The 15342-nt window shown below is 45.4% G+C and overlaps 1 protein-coding gene across 1 annotated transcript in view; it reads right to left on the bottom strand.

Moving 5' to 3' along the window:
* Window positions 1-1003: 1003 nt before the first annotated feature.
* Window positions 1004-15342, bottom strand: part of shroom4 (shroom family member 4) — a 44138-nt gene continuing 29799 nt past the window's right edge. The window contains exons 4-12 of the mRNA XM_076092165.1: window positions 10255-13090; window positions 8511-8572; window positions 6527-7393; window positions 5554-6162; window positions 4609-4738; window positions 4401-4502; window positions 4016-4186; window positions 3593-3735; window positions 1004-3447 (exon numbers count right to left, since the gene is read on the bottom strand). Coding sequence (XP_075948280.1) covers window positions 3297-3447; window positions 3593-3735; window positions 4016-4186; window positions 4401-4502; window positions 4609-4738; window positions 5554-6162; window positions 6527-7393; window positions 8511-8572; window positions 10255-13090 — 5071 coding nt within the window. The 3' untranslated portion in view covers window positions 1004-3296. The remainder of the gene's footprint in view (window positions 3448-3592; window positions 3736-4015; window positions 4187-4400; window positions 4503-4608; window positions 4739-5553; window positions 6163-6526; window positions 7394-8510; window positions 8573-10254; window positions 13091-15342) is intronic.

Genomic DNA, 15342 nt, shown 5'->3' with positions numbered 1-15342 from the left:
GCTTCTTGTATGATGGACTATTTAAATGGGATAAAACCAGTTAAAGGGCGACATCTTGTGGTCATCTGTAAAAACAATAAAAATAAAATAAGGGCTCCTGAGGAAAAGTGAAACATTTTAAAGTGCAGACAGCATTGCATCATGTTCTCCTGGTTTATGTCTGTAGCTCTGATTAATCATCTCGACCTCCTTTTTCATTTCCCATGATGCCTTGTTCCTCCCACTCGTTCATCTTCTTCTTCTCCAACATAAACATTTCTCTCCACCCTTAACCTCCCACAGTGTTTCTGCTTTGAGTGGGGCCTGTTTCTCATCACTTCTCTTTCATCTACGTTAACTAGTTTGTGAGATTGCAATAATTCCATTTTTCTGTCTTTCATCCCTCTCTCTCTCTTTATATTCCCATCAATCCCTCTGTTCTTAAATCTGGGTCAGGCAGAAGAATGAACTCCGTCGCTTCCCCCCAAAACACAGATTCTTTGCTTCTACGACAGATGTTTTCTGTATTATTTCCACTGACTCTCTCCGTCTCTGTGAGGCCAAACATGACCACCTAAAACATTTATCTCTCCATCTAGTCTTCAGCTTTTATTTAGTTGCTCCGGCTCTAGTCTCCATTAAAAGAACCAGTTGATAGACCCACATATGTTATCGTCTAACATGACATTATACCGCCACCAATCCGTCTCCAGAGAAGGATTTTACATTCAAATTCTCATAAAAACATGCTGTTATCATGTTTTTGACACTGTTAAAATGACAGTTTCTTGTGAAGTAAGACATATTTGCAGCTCCATGTCTTCCTACAATTACTTTAATTACTATAAGTTGCTGTATTCTTTTGATACAGTAGAAATACTGTAAATGTATCACCGGCAAAATTTCCAGTAATTTAACAGAGAGAACAGTTAAAACTAAATGAATTAAAACACAATTTCAGAGCTTTTTTAAAACGTTTTTATAGCTGTAGCACTTGAATGAATCACAACAGGAGACGTGAAGCTAGTTTAAAATACTATTATTATTTATGGTACTGTTTTTCCTCACGTGAGTGTTTTGTTGCAGTTACACAAGTTGTAATGCATTTTACACACACACAAAAAATAATGTAATAAATCAAAATTACATAGAAAACAAACATGAACAGAATATACTCTCAACAAGCAAACTTTCTTTCCTCTCTTGTCGAGTCAATGCGCTTCCAGTCGGTTTAGAAAAATGACCGTTATAGTACAAGAATACACGCAATATGTACAACACAGAACAAGTATATTTGGGGTTTGTTTGGTGTGAAAACAGCAGGAATCAAAACGAGAACAAACTAACTTTTAATTAACTTTCAGCTGTAGATTTGTTGAAGCTAATAAAAGTAGAAAAGGACAAAGAGTGTCTGTTTTCTCACTTAACTTCAGCAGCCAAAATATACATATTTCCTCTTCAAACCCCCCCCATCTCTTGTTGAGCTGTTTGTTTTTTCTTCATTTGATTTACTACGGCAGCCGGAGCAGGTTTAGTTTACGGTTTAAAGCTCAGGAGACTTTGGCAACGTCGCATATCGCAAGACGTCAAGGAAGGTCAGAGCACAAATTAGGAAAAACAGACTGAGTTTTGGCACTTTAACCTACACAAAAAAACAAACAATTTACTCAAAATTTAAAGCAATAGTTTGACATTTTTGTGAGACAGACTTGTTTGCTCTCTTGCCGGGATTTTGCCGAGAAGATGGACACCACTCTCATATCTGTGTTGAATATGAAGCTAAATTTAGCAGCCAGTTAGCTTAGCTTAGCTTAGCACGAAGACCGGAAACATGAAGGTTATATCTTGTTTGTGTAATGTGGTTTAGACGTGCTGGTGGGTGGATTGTGTCACTGTGGAGGGAGCCAGGCTAGCTGTTTCCCCCCGTTTCCAGTCTTTATGCTAAGCTACGCTATTATTAGCATACAAACATAAAAAGTGATCCTAATCGTCTCATCTCAGCAAAAAAAAAAAAATAAGCGTTCTTTACACGAGAGTTTGGGACAGAAAAACTTCTTACGTTTTGAGAAAATGTCGACAAAAAAACTGCAACTCTTCCCCTTTAAAATATACAGTAAACGCTGACTCATCTCCGTCTCCTCGTTCATCTTTTACAACCAATTTTTTACAACCTATTCCAGTCAAAAAACAACAGTATATACACATTGTATACATTATAAACACAAGTGTCTTCTGTACATATCAGTTATCATGTGACGAGTCAGCGGAGTCTCAAACCCCACACAGTAAAGCATGTTTAGAGTACAAAGTATTGTGGTATTATAGGAGATAATACAGTATATGTATTGCTGAAAGCAGGTGTCAGCCAGCAACAAACGTGAATACAAATAAAAAAAACATCAGTTAATAATGCTGCATCTCAATAAATTGACTACGTGTTGCTAACGGTCTCCTTCGATTCTCTGAACCAGGAGATTTAAATACAGAACGAAAAACACAAAATAAAGCAGCGTCTCAGTGACACATTCAAGAGAGAAAATGTCTTTGGCAACGTAGTGTTAGAAGAAGTGTAGTGTCATTAATTCAGTACATGTATAGTGTGAAGCAGAGGATATCATGTATTTTTATGAGTGTGTGCTGAAACTTCTGGATCTCTGTTAACCCTTAAAAGAACAGTTTGACATTTTGGGTCGCTAAATATGAGGCTGCAGCTGGGAGACGGTTAGCTTAGCTTAGCATAACCTAAGCATTAGCCTTGGAAATCGGAAGTCAGAGCTGGGAATAGCGCCACACCCGAGTTGACTGCGCTCCAGTACAACTAGTTGGAAACTCGAGCCATTGTTAGCTATTGTTAGCTACAGTTTGCCATTGTTAGACATTGCTAGCTACTGTTAATAACGCATTACACCGGTATTTTGCGCATACAAACATTGTAGCAACATACAGAAGTTGGACACCTCTGTACGTCTGACTGATTTTATAAATAAACAGCGTATCATTACAGCTTTTCTACTGCTGATGCGCTGAGCAGCCATCTTGGATTTTGAGGTCGGGGTGTAAGCGGGGGTTGGTCTGGACTTCAGGCGGCGTTCTAGTTGAAATTTCCGACCGATAACTTATTAAATTCCGTCTTCCCAGTTCAAATGGAACGCAGCAAAAGACTGACGCATATTTATCCAAAACATCAAACCTTTCCTTTCAGAGACGTGCATGTTTGCTTCCTCTTCCTTCATCATTCTTCCTTCTCTCGGTGTCTTTCACTGACTTAATGTGACTACAAGCCCCCTGCTTCTTCACCTCTTCAGGTTTACTTTTCTTCAATAATGTCCGTATCCCATCGACATTCCCATCCCGATCCCGATCCCCAGGCTCTCCCTCAGCCCCCTCAGCTGCTCCTCGCCCAGCCGGGTCTTGTCCTCCAGCTGCCTCTGCTCCACCAGCAGGGCGGCCTTCATCTTCACAAAGTGGCTGAAGAAAAAACACATCAACATTTAAAAAAAAATGTACACAAATGAGTCCATTAGCGAACTATTTGACTCTTAAATTGGAAAACCTTTTGCGGTTTAGCAGCCCTCCTGTATTCAGTGTGAGGTGGATGGTGACGTGTTCGTACCTGTAGTCTCGGTGCTGCTCGGGCAAGAGGCAGCGGGCCAGCACCCGGCTGACGGTTTGCTCTCTGTGGTCCACGTGGTCCTTCAGGTCCTGAGCCTCGGACAGCTGCCTCATGAGCTGACGCTTCTTCTCCAGCAGGGGGAGCTAGAGGACAGAGAGACGCATTTAAGGACATTTAAGTGACTTTCTCATCATTTATCCTGGTTTTCTTTTTCCCACTCTTGCTTTCCTTTGAAGTCCCGGTGAAACTCTTCTGCACTGCGACATGTTTCACAGTGACACAGAATAGAATGAGCCGTTTATATCGTCGGCCATGTTGCACCGTCATGTTTCTACGGCAGCCCAGAACGGACAAACCAAACACCGGCTATAGAGAGAGGCCGCCGTAAATCCCCAATCTTTGTGCATTTACGCCGCCGCTCACCCTCTCGTGGAGCTCCGTCTCCGGGTCCAGAGTGTCCAGCGTGGTCTCCACCCGCAGCAGCCTCCCGGACAGCGACAGCAGCAGACTCACCACTTTGTCCAGATCGCCGATGAACATGCGGAACTTGTCCACCTCGTTGGGTTTGCACACCGCCACCACCATGCTCTCCACCTGAGGACACAGAGATTATGTTTAATGTGGTTTGATTTGGTGCGTAAGATGGTAAAACTGACTGAAAAGGAGTTAAAAAAAAACCTCAATGTATGAATTAATGTGCAATAATTATGGTGCAAAAGCCAAATAAGTAAGAATCGGAGGATCTGGGTCCGGTCTCTTTAAGTGAGCGTGTTTCGGTTCCTTCCACCACATCCACTTGTGTCCTCACCTCCTCTCCTAGCTGAGCGTTGGCTCTGATGTCCTCCTGCAGACCCCTCTGAGCTTCTCTCAGCACTCCCAGCTTCTTGCGGAGACTCTCCATCAGCTGCTTCTGCACGACACACACGGAGGAATTGTTAACAGAAGATACTAAAAACAAAACACAGATCACACGACGCTGCCAGTTGAGCGAGCGGGACGGTAGCTGCGGGCGTCACCTTGTACGTGAGCTCGTCGTCCTCGTTTCTGTCTCTGTTATCGGTGAAGTCCTTCATCTGGGACAGGAGCTGAGCTTTGGCAGCTGAAGTGCTGTAATAGGACGAACAGCTGGAGCTCGCACCGGACCGCCTGAGGGAGGGAGGAGGTGGGGGGGGGGGGGGGAGAGTTTATTTTATTTACATGGAGATAAAACACAAAGAGGTCGAAGCGATAAAACAGATACGCGGTCGTAGAATTGAGTGATTAGAAAGGTACATAAATAACAAATGCAAATCAATTATGTCGGCTGAGAGAGGCAAAAGGAAAACATCTCGGCTCCGAACGAGCGAATAAAGAAACACAAATATGTGAACAGAGCAGATGACGACAGACATGAAAGAACATGAAACACATGAAAAATACATTTAAATCAAAGTGTTTTTGTCATACATACATACCTCAAATATAATGTTATGTGTCTTCTGGGTTTTTGTATATTTTTGCTAATATTTCATTAAAATATGGCTTTAAAACTGAGTAAAGTTGTGTATTTTTAAATAGGGTTTGGACAGGTGGAACTTTTAACCATGTATCCCAGATTTCTGTCGATACATTAAAAGGAGAGTTGAGAGAAATGGGTTTAAAGGCACAAATTCTGATTAAATTGCTCACAATAAATGTAAAGGAAAGTGAATTCTGACGGCAAATTGTGCATCTAAACTCTCTGGGACTTATGTGGCAACAATTACCCATCTGGCAACCACAGATAGAAACCTGGCTGCAATACGGAGCTCTGGGAGAGGTTGTGGGGAAACAGGGGGATCAGCTCAGTGACAAGAACAATCCAGTCTTGTACAAATCAAATGGTCTGTGTAATTAACACAGAGACGTACATTCTACCACTTAAGCCTCTCTCTCTCTCTCTCTCTCTCTCTCTCTCTCTCTCTCTCTCTCTCTCTCGTTACCTGTCCAAGCTGTCGGTGTTGTGCTCCGTGGTTTGGTAGGCCCCTCTCCAGCTCTCCCTGCCCGACTCTCCCTCACCGCTCTGGGGGAAGAGCTCCTCCAGGCTCAGCCTCTCTCCGTCCTCCAGCTCTTCCTCCTCCAGGGAGCCGCTCTCCGCCCTCGCCTCGGTGTCGATGTCCGTCTCCAGGACCGTGACCGGCAGCGCGAAGCAAGGGAGCTCGCTGGTGATCGGCTCGTCCTCCGCCGGGAGCCCGTCGTCCTCCTGGAAGTCGTCGATGTCCGTTTCCATCGGGATGTCCAGGTCCACGTCCAGGCTGTGCGCGGGACTCGGACTGAGGGTCGTCTCCGATTCGGGGATCTTCTGGGGCTCGATGGTCTGGAAGCCCCGGTTCATACGAAGCTGCTGCTGCTGCTGCTCGTAGTGCACGGAGAAGTAGGATTCGGGAGGTAAGACGCCTCCGTTTTCTAGGACAGGTGGCAGGTTCGAGTCGCTATGAACTCTGGGAGATGTGGATCTCTCCCACTCGGCTCCTGGTCTCACATTGGACTGCTGATTGTGAGGTTTCACTGTTACTCTCTCCTGGTCGGGGCCGACGATCATCTCGGATAAACTGCAGAGATACAGATAAAAACTTAATTAACACAAATACAAAGAAATTGAAGTCACTAAAAATGTCTCCAGGAGTCAAATTTGACATATTTTGGTTCCCTTAAACCTGGTTTACCTGCTGCTGTGATGTCACAGTGTGCTGCAGGGTGTGGTGAGTACACTGTGACATCATTGCAGGGCGTGGCCACACGCGCAACAGTAAAACAAAGCTCAAGTGAAATCCTGTCTTTTGAAGATGAGAAGATTTTACTTTCAGGTCTCCAGCTTAGCTATAAAAAGCAGGATTAACCCACTATAACCACTGAAGAAGAGTGAGGTTGTGGTGGGTGGAGGCACATTATGTAATAATTTAAGTCCCAGCTCACCTGCTCTCTATTGGCGGAGGTGGAGGTGGAGGAAGCAACGGTAAAACCTCCACCCTCTCCTGCTGGCCGCCATACGAGCCCCTCAGGTCCCTCTCTTTTGGGGGCGGAGCCACCGGCCTGAAGCTCCTCCTGGAGAACATGGGACTGGGCGGAGCAACGGTGAAACCCCGCTCCTGGGATTGAGCCTGATTCTGATTGGACGGAGCGTGGGAGAAGGGTTGTTCCTGCACTTGTGGTGGATTCTGATTGGACGAGGCGTGGGAGAGTTCCTTGGTTTGGCCGCAGCTGCATCGCGGGCAGCCCTCGGAGACTTCCTGTCTCTCTGGAGGAAGACTGTAGGACCTCTGCCTGGACGTCTCAGGTGGAGGGACGCATGACGAGGAGTGGGTCGGATGGTGCGACTCTGCGGTGCCGAAGGACGGAGGGGTGGCATGAGGTGAAGAAGAGGAGGAGGAGGTGAACAAGGCGTGGTGAGACGCACGCCTGCGGTGGAACTGCTCCCACTTCGGGGGCGGCGGTCTCGGCGGAGGCGGCGTCTTCTTCCTGTTTGGGCGGGCAGCGCCGGCGCCTTCTCCTCCCCTGACTCCGCCCACTCCTTCCTCCACCTTGCTCAGGGTCTGGCTGGTCGCCACAGAAATCGACGGCGACCAGCGGTGGCTGCCGCTGGCAAAGCGGAGGTCGTTTTCGGACATGGCTCGTCCTCGCAGCGAGAGAGGAGCCGGCAGCGGCGGCAGCGGAGCGAACGAGTGTCCGTTGCGATCGTCACCGCTGTCGGCCCGTCTGTGGCCCCATCGACCCTGCTGGTGCTGATGATGCGGATTAACGCTCTCTGGAGGTCTGGACTCCCGTCTCCAGCTGGAGTAGTCCCTGGGATGTGGAGATAAGAGAGACGGACAGTTTAAAGTTTCTTTGTTAACAAACGAATTAAAGGGTCCACATTTAACAACTTTTATTCTCATTTTTAATTCTGTTACTTTCCACAAGAAGAGCACAAACCACCGAGCTGATGGAGAAGTTTTTACAAGAAGTTTCAGTGTTAAACTCTTCATAACTAATAACTAAAGAAGTTTAAATTTGATAATTCAGTGATGTCTGCGTTTGAGGGGGCGGGACTTAGAACAGGTTTAATTTGTAGTTTTAGGTTATAATTATGTGGTGGAACTGCCGGGACTTTACACTTTCTGATTGTAGATGAGATTGAACAAAGAAAATAAAGTTTGGTAATTGGCGTATTTTTCGTTTCCCCTCCTTGTACCGAAAATGTGAACCACTAATTTAATCATTCATGACTAAACAATCAAGTTTGGACATCTTTTATAACAGTTCAACACTCAAAAACTCAGCTAACCTGATTTATCGGGCGGTTTGATGATTTAATTGAGTTTTCTTGGCGACATCGACCTCACAACTGTCCTCACTTTCTCATGTTGCTTAATTTTGGATTGTGGCAAAGCACAGAAAACACACATTCTCATGCGGAATAACTAATGCTGCTCCAAATTTGGGCAGAAAAAAAAGAACATTTGTGTCAAAACATTTCCCTCTTGGTTTTGAAATTTCCCCGTTACGAAACAAAAACAGTCGGAGAAAGTGGTTAAATTACAGTAAATGTTTCCTTTTTACATTCCGGACTCTCTGAACTGTTTCTGTCTCGGGTCAAGTACGAGTACAAGCTAACATACAGGAATCCCCACCCAACCACATACCATTATGGGCCCATTTGTTAAGCATGGATGATTGCTCTGCACACTTAAGAGCTCATTATAGTCAAAACATAGTCGGGCATGACTGAGTGGGATTTCCGCCCCCCCCCCCGTTGGTGCACAATGGGCCGACCCCACCTAAAGTCTCCGGAGACTCACTTAGAGACAATCAGAGACGGAGCAAAATGTGTGCCGGCCATGTCAGGAATATAGAAGGTCAATCAAGTCAATGCTACTCGTTTATATGAATGTGTGTGTTTGGACTAAAGGAAGCGGCTCACCTCTCAGTCAGGCTGCACTTCCTGTTGAGCGTGGGCGTTTCCTGTTGCCGGGCGGGATGCATCTGTGGAAGACGTTTTTTTAAGTCTGGTTAATGACACCGAAAGGAATGAATCTGGTAATGAGTGTCCGTCAGCACTTGTCCCCGCTGAAGGGAGGTGGGTGTGTTACTCCACCCTGACATACACTTCCATGGTGAGAAGTCAAGAACCTGCCTGGCAAGCTATCGCTCCATTTCAGCTCACTTTTCAAAAGACTAAATTCTTTTATATTCTGTGTTTCCTTCTACGGCTGCAACTGACAATGTTTTCCTTAACCAATAAAACTACCAATTATCTTAAAATAATACATAAAATATCGCAGAGCACAAGTTTACGTCTTCAAATCTCTTGTTTTGTCTGAACATTAGTCCAAAACCAAAATATTTTAGAGTCAGAATCACAAACGGTTAATTGCCAAGTATGTTTGACACATAGAAGGAATGTTGCATGTCAATAAACACAGTTAAATAATATAAGACAAACGTTTTAAACAGAATATATTATTATTTATTATATAATAAATAATAAGTCTGTTTTTTTTAGTGTTAAGTGTCAGTTTAATATAATAAAAGACTCAATAAAACATCAAATATTCATATTTGAAAACATTTTTCATTAAAAACAACAATGAATCAATTACATAATGTTGCATTGTTACATTTAATTGTGTTTTATTCTATTTAAATGTAATTGAACTCAATTAGACTTTATGTATATAATATTTATGCAGTTCTATTTCTGAGGGTGTGCTTTTATTTTATTTTAATCGCATCTCAATGTCTTCATCTACTGATAGTTTGCTCGGTTGTTATTGAGGTTCCATTTGTATTGACTTGGTAGATAAATAAATGGGAAGATTTTAAGACTTAAAAAACTGATAAAACTGTCTCTTGTGGATGAAAGCAAAGATTCCCTTTAAGGCGAATGTGTCGAGTGATGAGGTCACTATCAGAGTCAACAGTTCAGACCGAGAGACTCAAATCAATTCGTGGTAAAAGTTGAAACCCAACGCTGCCGTTATCGCTGACACAAGCGTTCGCCGCTGTTGCCCAATCTCCCTCAGTTCAGCTCTTGACCGCACGCAGGATGCGAGGCTTTCGACTTTAAACCAACCGTTCAACCACGGAGGGACCTGGACCGCTCACAGCGCCAACGTCCAAGAACGGTCACTCGATCCCCTTTGTGTGAAGCTGCTTTTAAAGAAAACAAGATGCTTTTTCGGGTCTCCGGCGGCCATTAGCTCGGCCTAAAAACCCACATAGTCTGATTTCAGTGAGCTGCAAAGTTTAACTTTGACTCTGAAAGGCGTTACTTGGTGTCAGGGCTGCAGGCTGTTTGGCTCGTAAACACACTTGTTAACGGATTGCTGACGTGTTTTTCTCTCAACAGGAAGAAATCCTGTTTTTAGATCTTATGAATGTTGCTTCAGTATAGAAATTCCTTTTTATCAGTAATGTTGATGATATTCTTTTGGCTGCAGGCCGTGTTTAATAGCTTATCAATTAAGCTATTTTACCCAAAATGAGTGCCAGTAAAAGTTTAACATGAGATAAAACATTTTAAAGACATTTTAGTTTGGATGAGATCCTCTGGTTCTTCTTCTCGGTCTGTTTGTATTTATACATATTTCATTTCTTGGTTTATTCCACTGTAGTTAAGTGTGTGTCCATAGATTTGTCTTGATGAGTTCGAGCAGCACTCTTACCTCTGTGGGCGTGTAGCACCTCGCTGTGTAACCCTGGTGAAGAGGCTGCTGGTTCTCCAGGAGCTGAGAAGGTGTGTTGACGGGATGAAAAGCCGATCTCGGGACTTGACTCTGGGTGTGGCCGTGGGAGAACGCCTGAGGCTGGAAGTTGTGTTGGAAATCCTGGTTTCTTTCTTTGGTGCTGTAAGACTCCCGATGTGAGCCGAGCTGAGCATCGTCTTCCCTTTCCTTCTCTCGTTCCCTCTCAAGCTCCTTCTCTCTTTCTCTTTTGAGACGTTCCTTCTCTTTTTCCCTCTCCAACTCAAGCTCCCTCTCTCGTTCCCTCTCCCACTGTCTCACCCTCTCTTCTCGTTCCCTCTCCCGCTGAATCTCCTTCAGTCTCGCCCTCTCCATTTCTAACTCCCTCTCCTGTCTTACCTTCTCCCGTTCCCTCACCCTGTCCTCCCTCTCTCTGGCTTGCTTCTCTCTCTGCCTCTCCATGCTGGTGCTCACGGACATCCTCCTGGCTTCCGTAGTGTTTTGAAGCGGCGCGCTTTCCTGCTGAAGCCCCCCCTGGTAGGAGTATCTCCTCTGATTGAGCTCCCGTCCCTGGAGCTCCAGATGATGGAGGGGTTTCTTCTGCCTGCGACTCGACAGACTCGAGATATTAGACGCACCTTTGCTCGTCTCCTCGAAAAACTTCATTCTATCTGCAAACGGAAGGATATCCAAGTCCTCCGTCCGAGAACTGGAAGAGGAGCGACTGTATGAGGAAGTGGATGAGGAGGTGAAGGCACAAACCCCATGCCGTGACCCCGTGACTCCCGACGCCTTGTCACCCGAGACTCCACACCGCCATTCTGGTTCTGGTTCCGGCTGGAGTTTATGCTCGGGGGTCCAACGCCAGCGGCGGGCTTTGCCAGCAGGTGCCGGTTCCTCCACGACTCGGACGGCGACGCCGACACCAAAACTGGGCACTGCTGGGTCCACAATCTGGACGGACCTGGATGGGATGTTGTTCTGAGTGTAGGTTGTTGACTGAGTCTGCAAGGCGTCATCATTTGATTCACTTGAGGGTTTTGTTTTCTCGGCCTGTGCTGTGGTGCTGGCATCTTGGGGACTAGCAGGTGAGGCAAATGCAACTGTGGTACTCCTCTCCTGGGCGGGCAGTTCAGGCTCTGCCCCCTCTTCATTGAGGTCTGGACCCTCTTCCTCCTGGACAGTTTCCCCACTACAGAGCAACCCTCCTGGGCCACGACTCCTCTGAAGCTGGGCCTTTTTCCTCTGGATCTCATTGCGGAGGTTAGTAGCAAATCGCTCGCTACGACGACGGTTTCGACGATAGTTCCTGGACGCAGTTGACTTCTTCATGTCTGTCTCTTCTGCTACACCCTCCTTACTTTTACCTTCACTTCCTCCTCTATCCAATTCCTTCTGCTCCTCAAGTAATGTATCCACACTGGCAGCAGCGCTAAGAGGCTCAAAATCTCTCTCTAGTATCTGGTCAGAGCTTAACCTTCCCTGGGTTGACGATCTAGTGGGGTCCCCCGGTACGCTCACAGAGCGGCCCCATGGGTGGTGAGGCCCACCATTTACACCCATTCCATCCAGCCTTTTACTTGAGTCTCCATCATCATCATCCCCTTCTAAGAACACAGATCCCGGGGTCGAGCAACGGCTGCCCCCCCACTTGTTTGATGGCGCGTGGAGTTGGTTGTGAGAAGCTTCTTGGTCTTCCCCCGTGGGCTGAAGAGATGAATGGGACCACTGGCTACTACAAGGGGACAAGGAGGGATCAGAAGTGTTCGACGGATTGCGAGGCTCCAAAGAAGAGCTGTCGCTATTACACTGCAATAACTGAAGTTGTTTAGCATGGAGCTTATCGGGGGCGCTGTGCCGGGGAAGCCCCGTAGAGGAGTGCTTAGTCTGGGAGTGCGTGATTTGAGACTCCTCTTGAACCACAACTGAGGATTCTGCAGGCAAGGAGCCAGGGCGAGAGGAGGTGACGGTGACTAGTGAGGACGTCACAGGATCAGAGATGTGATCTGAGGTCGTCTCTGAATTGTAGTCTTTATTAGTGCGAGGATCACATCTGATATGTCTCACGTCTTCTGTCTGTCTTTGGATATAGTGCGAGTCTACGGTATCCGCTTTTAAATTCCCAGTTTTGTCACCTTCTTCTGGTGCAGGGAAGCCGTTAAGAATTCCTGATTCAACATTCAGAGAGGACTTGTTTTCGTCAGGGTAAAAGGAAACACTGGAAATTTCAATTGGAGCGGAGACGCACCGTTTGTGGTCGGCATTAGGCCGAGTCCGGGTTGCCCTAAAACTGTCCTTCCTGGTTGGAGGCTGAGGAGGGTTCATCTTTCTCTCAGTTCCTCTTTCTCCATTTCTTATGATCTCAAAGTCTCCTCCCTCATAACAGCAGGAGGAAGGCCTCTCTTTTACCTGAACAGGCCTTGCTCTTGGCCTGGTCAGGGACCTGGACTTGAGTACAATAAGCTGCACCTCATCCGGGGCCTCGCCAGACGAACTCCCCAGGGTTGAGGTATCACCGCTCGGGTATCCTCGACAAGCCGGCCCCAGGCTCTGGAGGAGGTTGTCCATGGAGCAGGCGTCACCGGGCCTTAGCGGCACCGTCGCGTAGTCGGATGTGTTTGAGCTGGCGGAGAACGAGCTGTAGGCAGAGTCTCTCTTGTCGTTGAAGAGGGTGGGGTCGACGGGGGAGTTATGGGAGTCGGAGTATGGCTGCGTGGTGGTTGTCGGTGCGTCCAAGCTCTCCATGGAGCCCAGAGAACTGCTTCGGTCAGTGGAGGAGTAAGGTCTCGACAGCTGACCCCACTGCAAGGACAAGTCACTGCAAAGACAAGGAGACAAAGTAGATCAACTAAAGTGTTTCAAAAGGAGACTTTGATTATCTACTTGGGATATTAAAGGCACTCTTCAGACTAAACAAGCAAGCTGACGTCACCTTGACAAGTGTCACGTTGCTAATTTTCCCCTGAAACACAGTGTATGTGGTTCTGGAATACGACTTTTGAACTGCACAGCTGGGGAGTCTGTTTTCTATCAGTCCTGAGCCGAAGATCTACGGCAGCACCACGTGATTTCAAAGACATTTGGAGGAAGCCTCTGAAGGCAGAGAGGGATTTCCTCCTCATCAAATGCAAACTGCCTGAAGTCAAAATCTTCCAGTCAACCCTGTGATTCCTCTCTTTCTGTCCCATCTTCTTTCCAATAAATGTTGATTTAATCCAAAACCGCATTTTTGAAAAACGACTCATTCGAATTTGATTGACATCGTTAAATGAAAACAAATTTGTTGACGTTTACTTGATAGGTCAGTTAAGCTTCGCATTGATTACATGACATGATGTTTACAGAAGAGCCCGCTCATGCTTTAGTCAGTACTAGCCCATATTTTGTTTATACAGCCCAAAATCCCAAATTTGATCCAGAGGGCTTTACAATCTGTGCAACATATGGCACCTGCTGCCCTCAGACGCTTGATTCAGATGAGGAAAGACTCCCCAAAAGCCCTTCAAACCTTAAGGGAAGCAGAGGAAGGACAGCTCTTCCACAACCACAATATTGATTGAGGCTGACCTCTGTTGCACATCACGCACCTCATTCTGTTCCCTTCTACTTCCAACTGTCCGATGAAAGGCCAAAAATGCCCCAAAAAAATAGTACAAAAAGAAGAAATAAAAAGGAATTTCCCAACAATCCCAACTTGTTGGAGAAAACCACATAGGACAAGGTGACGGGGAGTTCTTTTCAGCATAAGGAGAGCTTAAGAAACGGGGGTATCGATTCCAGAAGGAAGGGGCACCCAGTGTTTTTGTGCTTGGTTGAAATCCAATCCATAAAAAGACTGCTACAAAAATGTTATTTTCATTTTTATGTGGTATTTCTCTTTGCTATATAAAGAGAGAGTGGTCACTCACCCCTTTGTATTTCTTTGATGTTCTTATTCAGACATTAGGGAAAGTAGCCAAGGAGACAGAGGAGAGGTTAGAGAAGAGAGAAATATCTAAAAACGAGCTTTGATCATCTCAAACAAGTATGAAGACACAGCCAGCAGACGCTCCCCGGGCTGTTTCTGTGGTATTTATGGTTTGCAATCCATGCAAAGATCTGGATTTGTTCCACTTATAAAGTATATTACCACAACTAAATCTAATAAAAACATGATCTGCTCATGAACTCAAATATTTTTGTGGTCTGCAGTCATTTTATGCACTCACCATTTTGAGGTAAATAAAATCCATGACATTTACTTTAAGAGCATGCAAGTGCTTTTGCATGTTATGGCTCATTTATTACAAATCCTATTTTGCAAGGGATTCTTCGGTGTTGAAGAAAAGAATGGAATTTGATTGGCAGCCTTTGTTTTTTCATGAATTTCTGAAAATCCTTTAGCTGGCTTTTAATACTTTATAAGTTGTGGAATCCAACTCTGTGAACATTAGGTCTGGTAAATATTTTTGTAAATGTTAGGCACCAAAAGTCCACCACAAGGCAGTTGGTTTTGGTCAGGGGGCAACCTCCAGTTGTGAAGCCAATTTTTAAGTGCCTTAAAGCTGCATTCTCTCTAGTGTCCACCAGGGGGCGACTCCTCTGGTTGTATAGAAGTCTATGAGAAAGTGACTCTACTTCTCTCTTGATTTATTACCTCAGTAAACATTGTAAACATGAGTTTATGGTCTCAATCTCCAGTTTCAAGTCTTCTTCAATACAGCATGATGTTCATTTAGTACATTATGGTCCATTTAGAGTCAAACAGACCATAAAGCAGGGGATGCTTTAGGGCGGGGCTTCACAGTGATTGACAGGTCTCTACCAGAGACGTATACAGCTTCTCCACGTCACTCCTCCTCAGCCCAAATATCTAGTTCTAGAATAAAATTACTTTATTTTACATTGTGCTCACATTCTGAATTTTCCTTAAATGGAACTTTGTTATTACATTATAAAGCTTCTATGTGTCGCCCAGTATGTGAACTGTACTGCAATGGGAACTTGAAGGTGACATGGGTACAAATACACATCTTCAGCAAGTTTAAAAAGTTGCTTACTTGATGTCTTGATGTCTGCCTAGAAAGGTAT

The sequence above is a fragment of the Anarhichas minor genome, unplaced genomic scaffold (genome assembly GCF_050575085.1).
Source record: "Anarhichas minor isolate MPS153535 unplaced genomic scaffold, ASM5057508v1 ptg000016l, whole genome shotgun sequence".
Lineage (NCBI taxonomy): Eukaryota > Metazoa > Chordata > Actinopteri > Perciformes > Anarhichadidae > Anarhichas > Anarhichas minor.
Note: the sequence above shows the minus strand (reverse complement) of the source record. Positions and strands in the feature narration are given on the sequence as shown.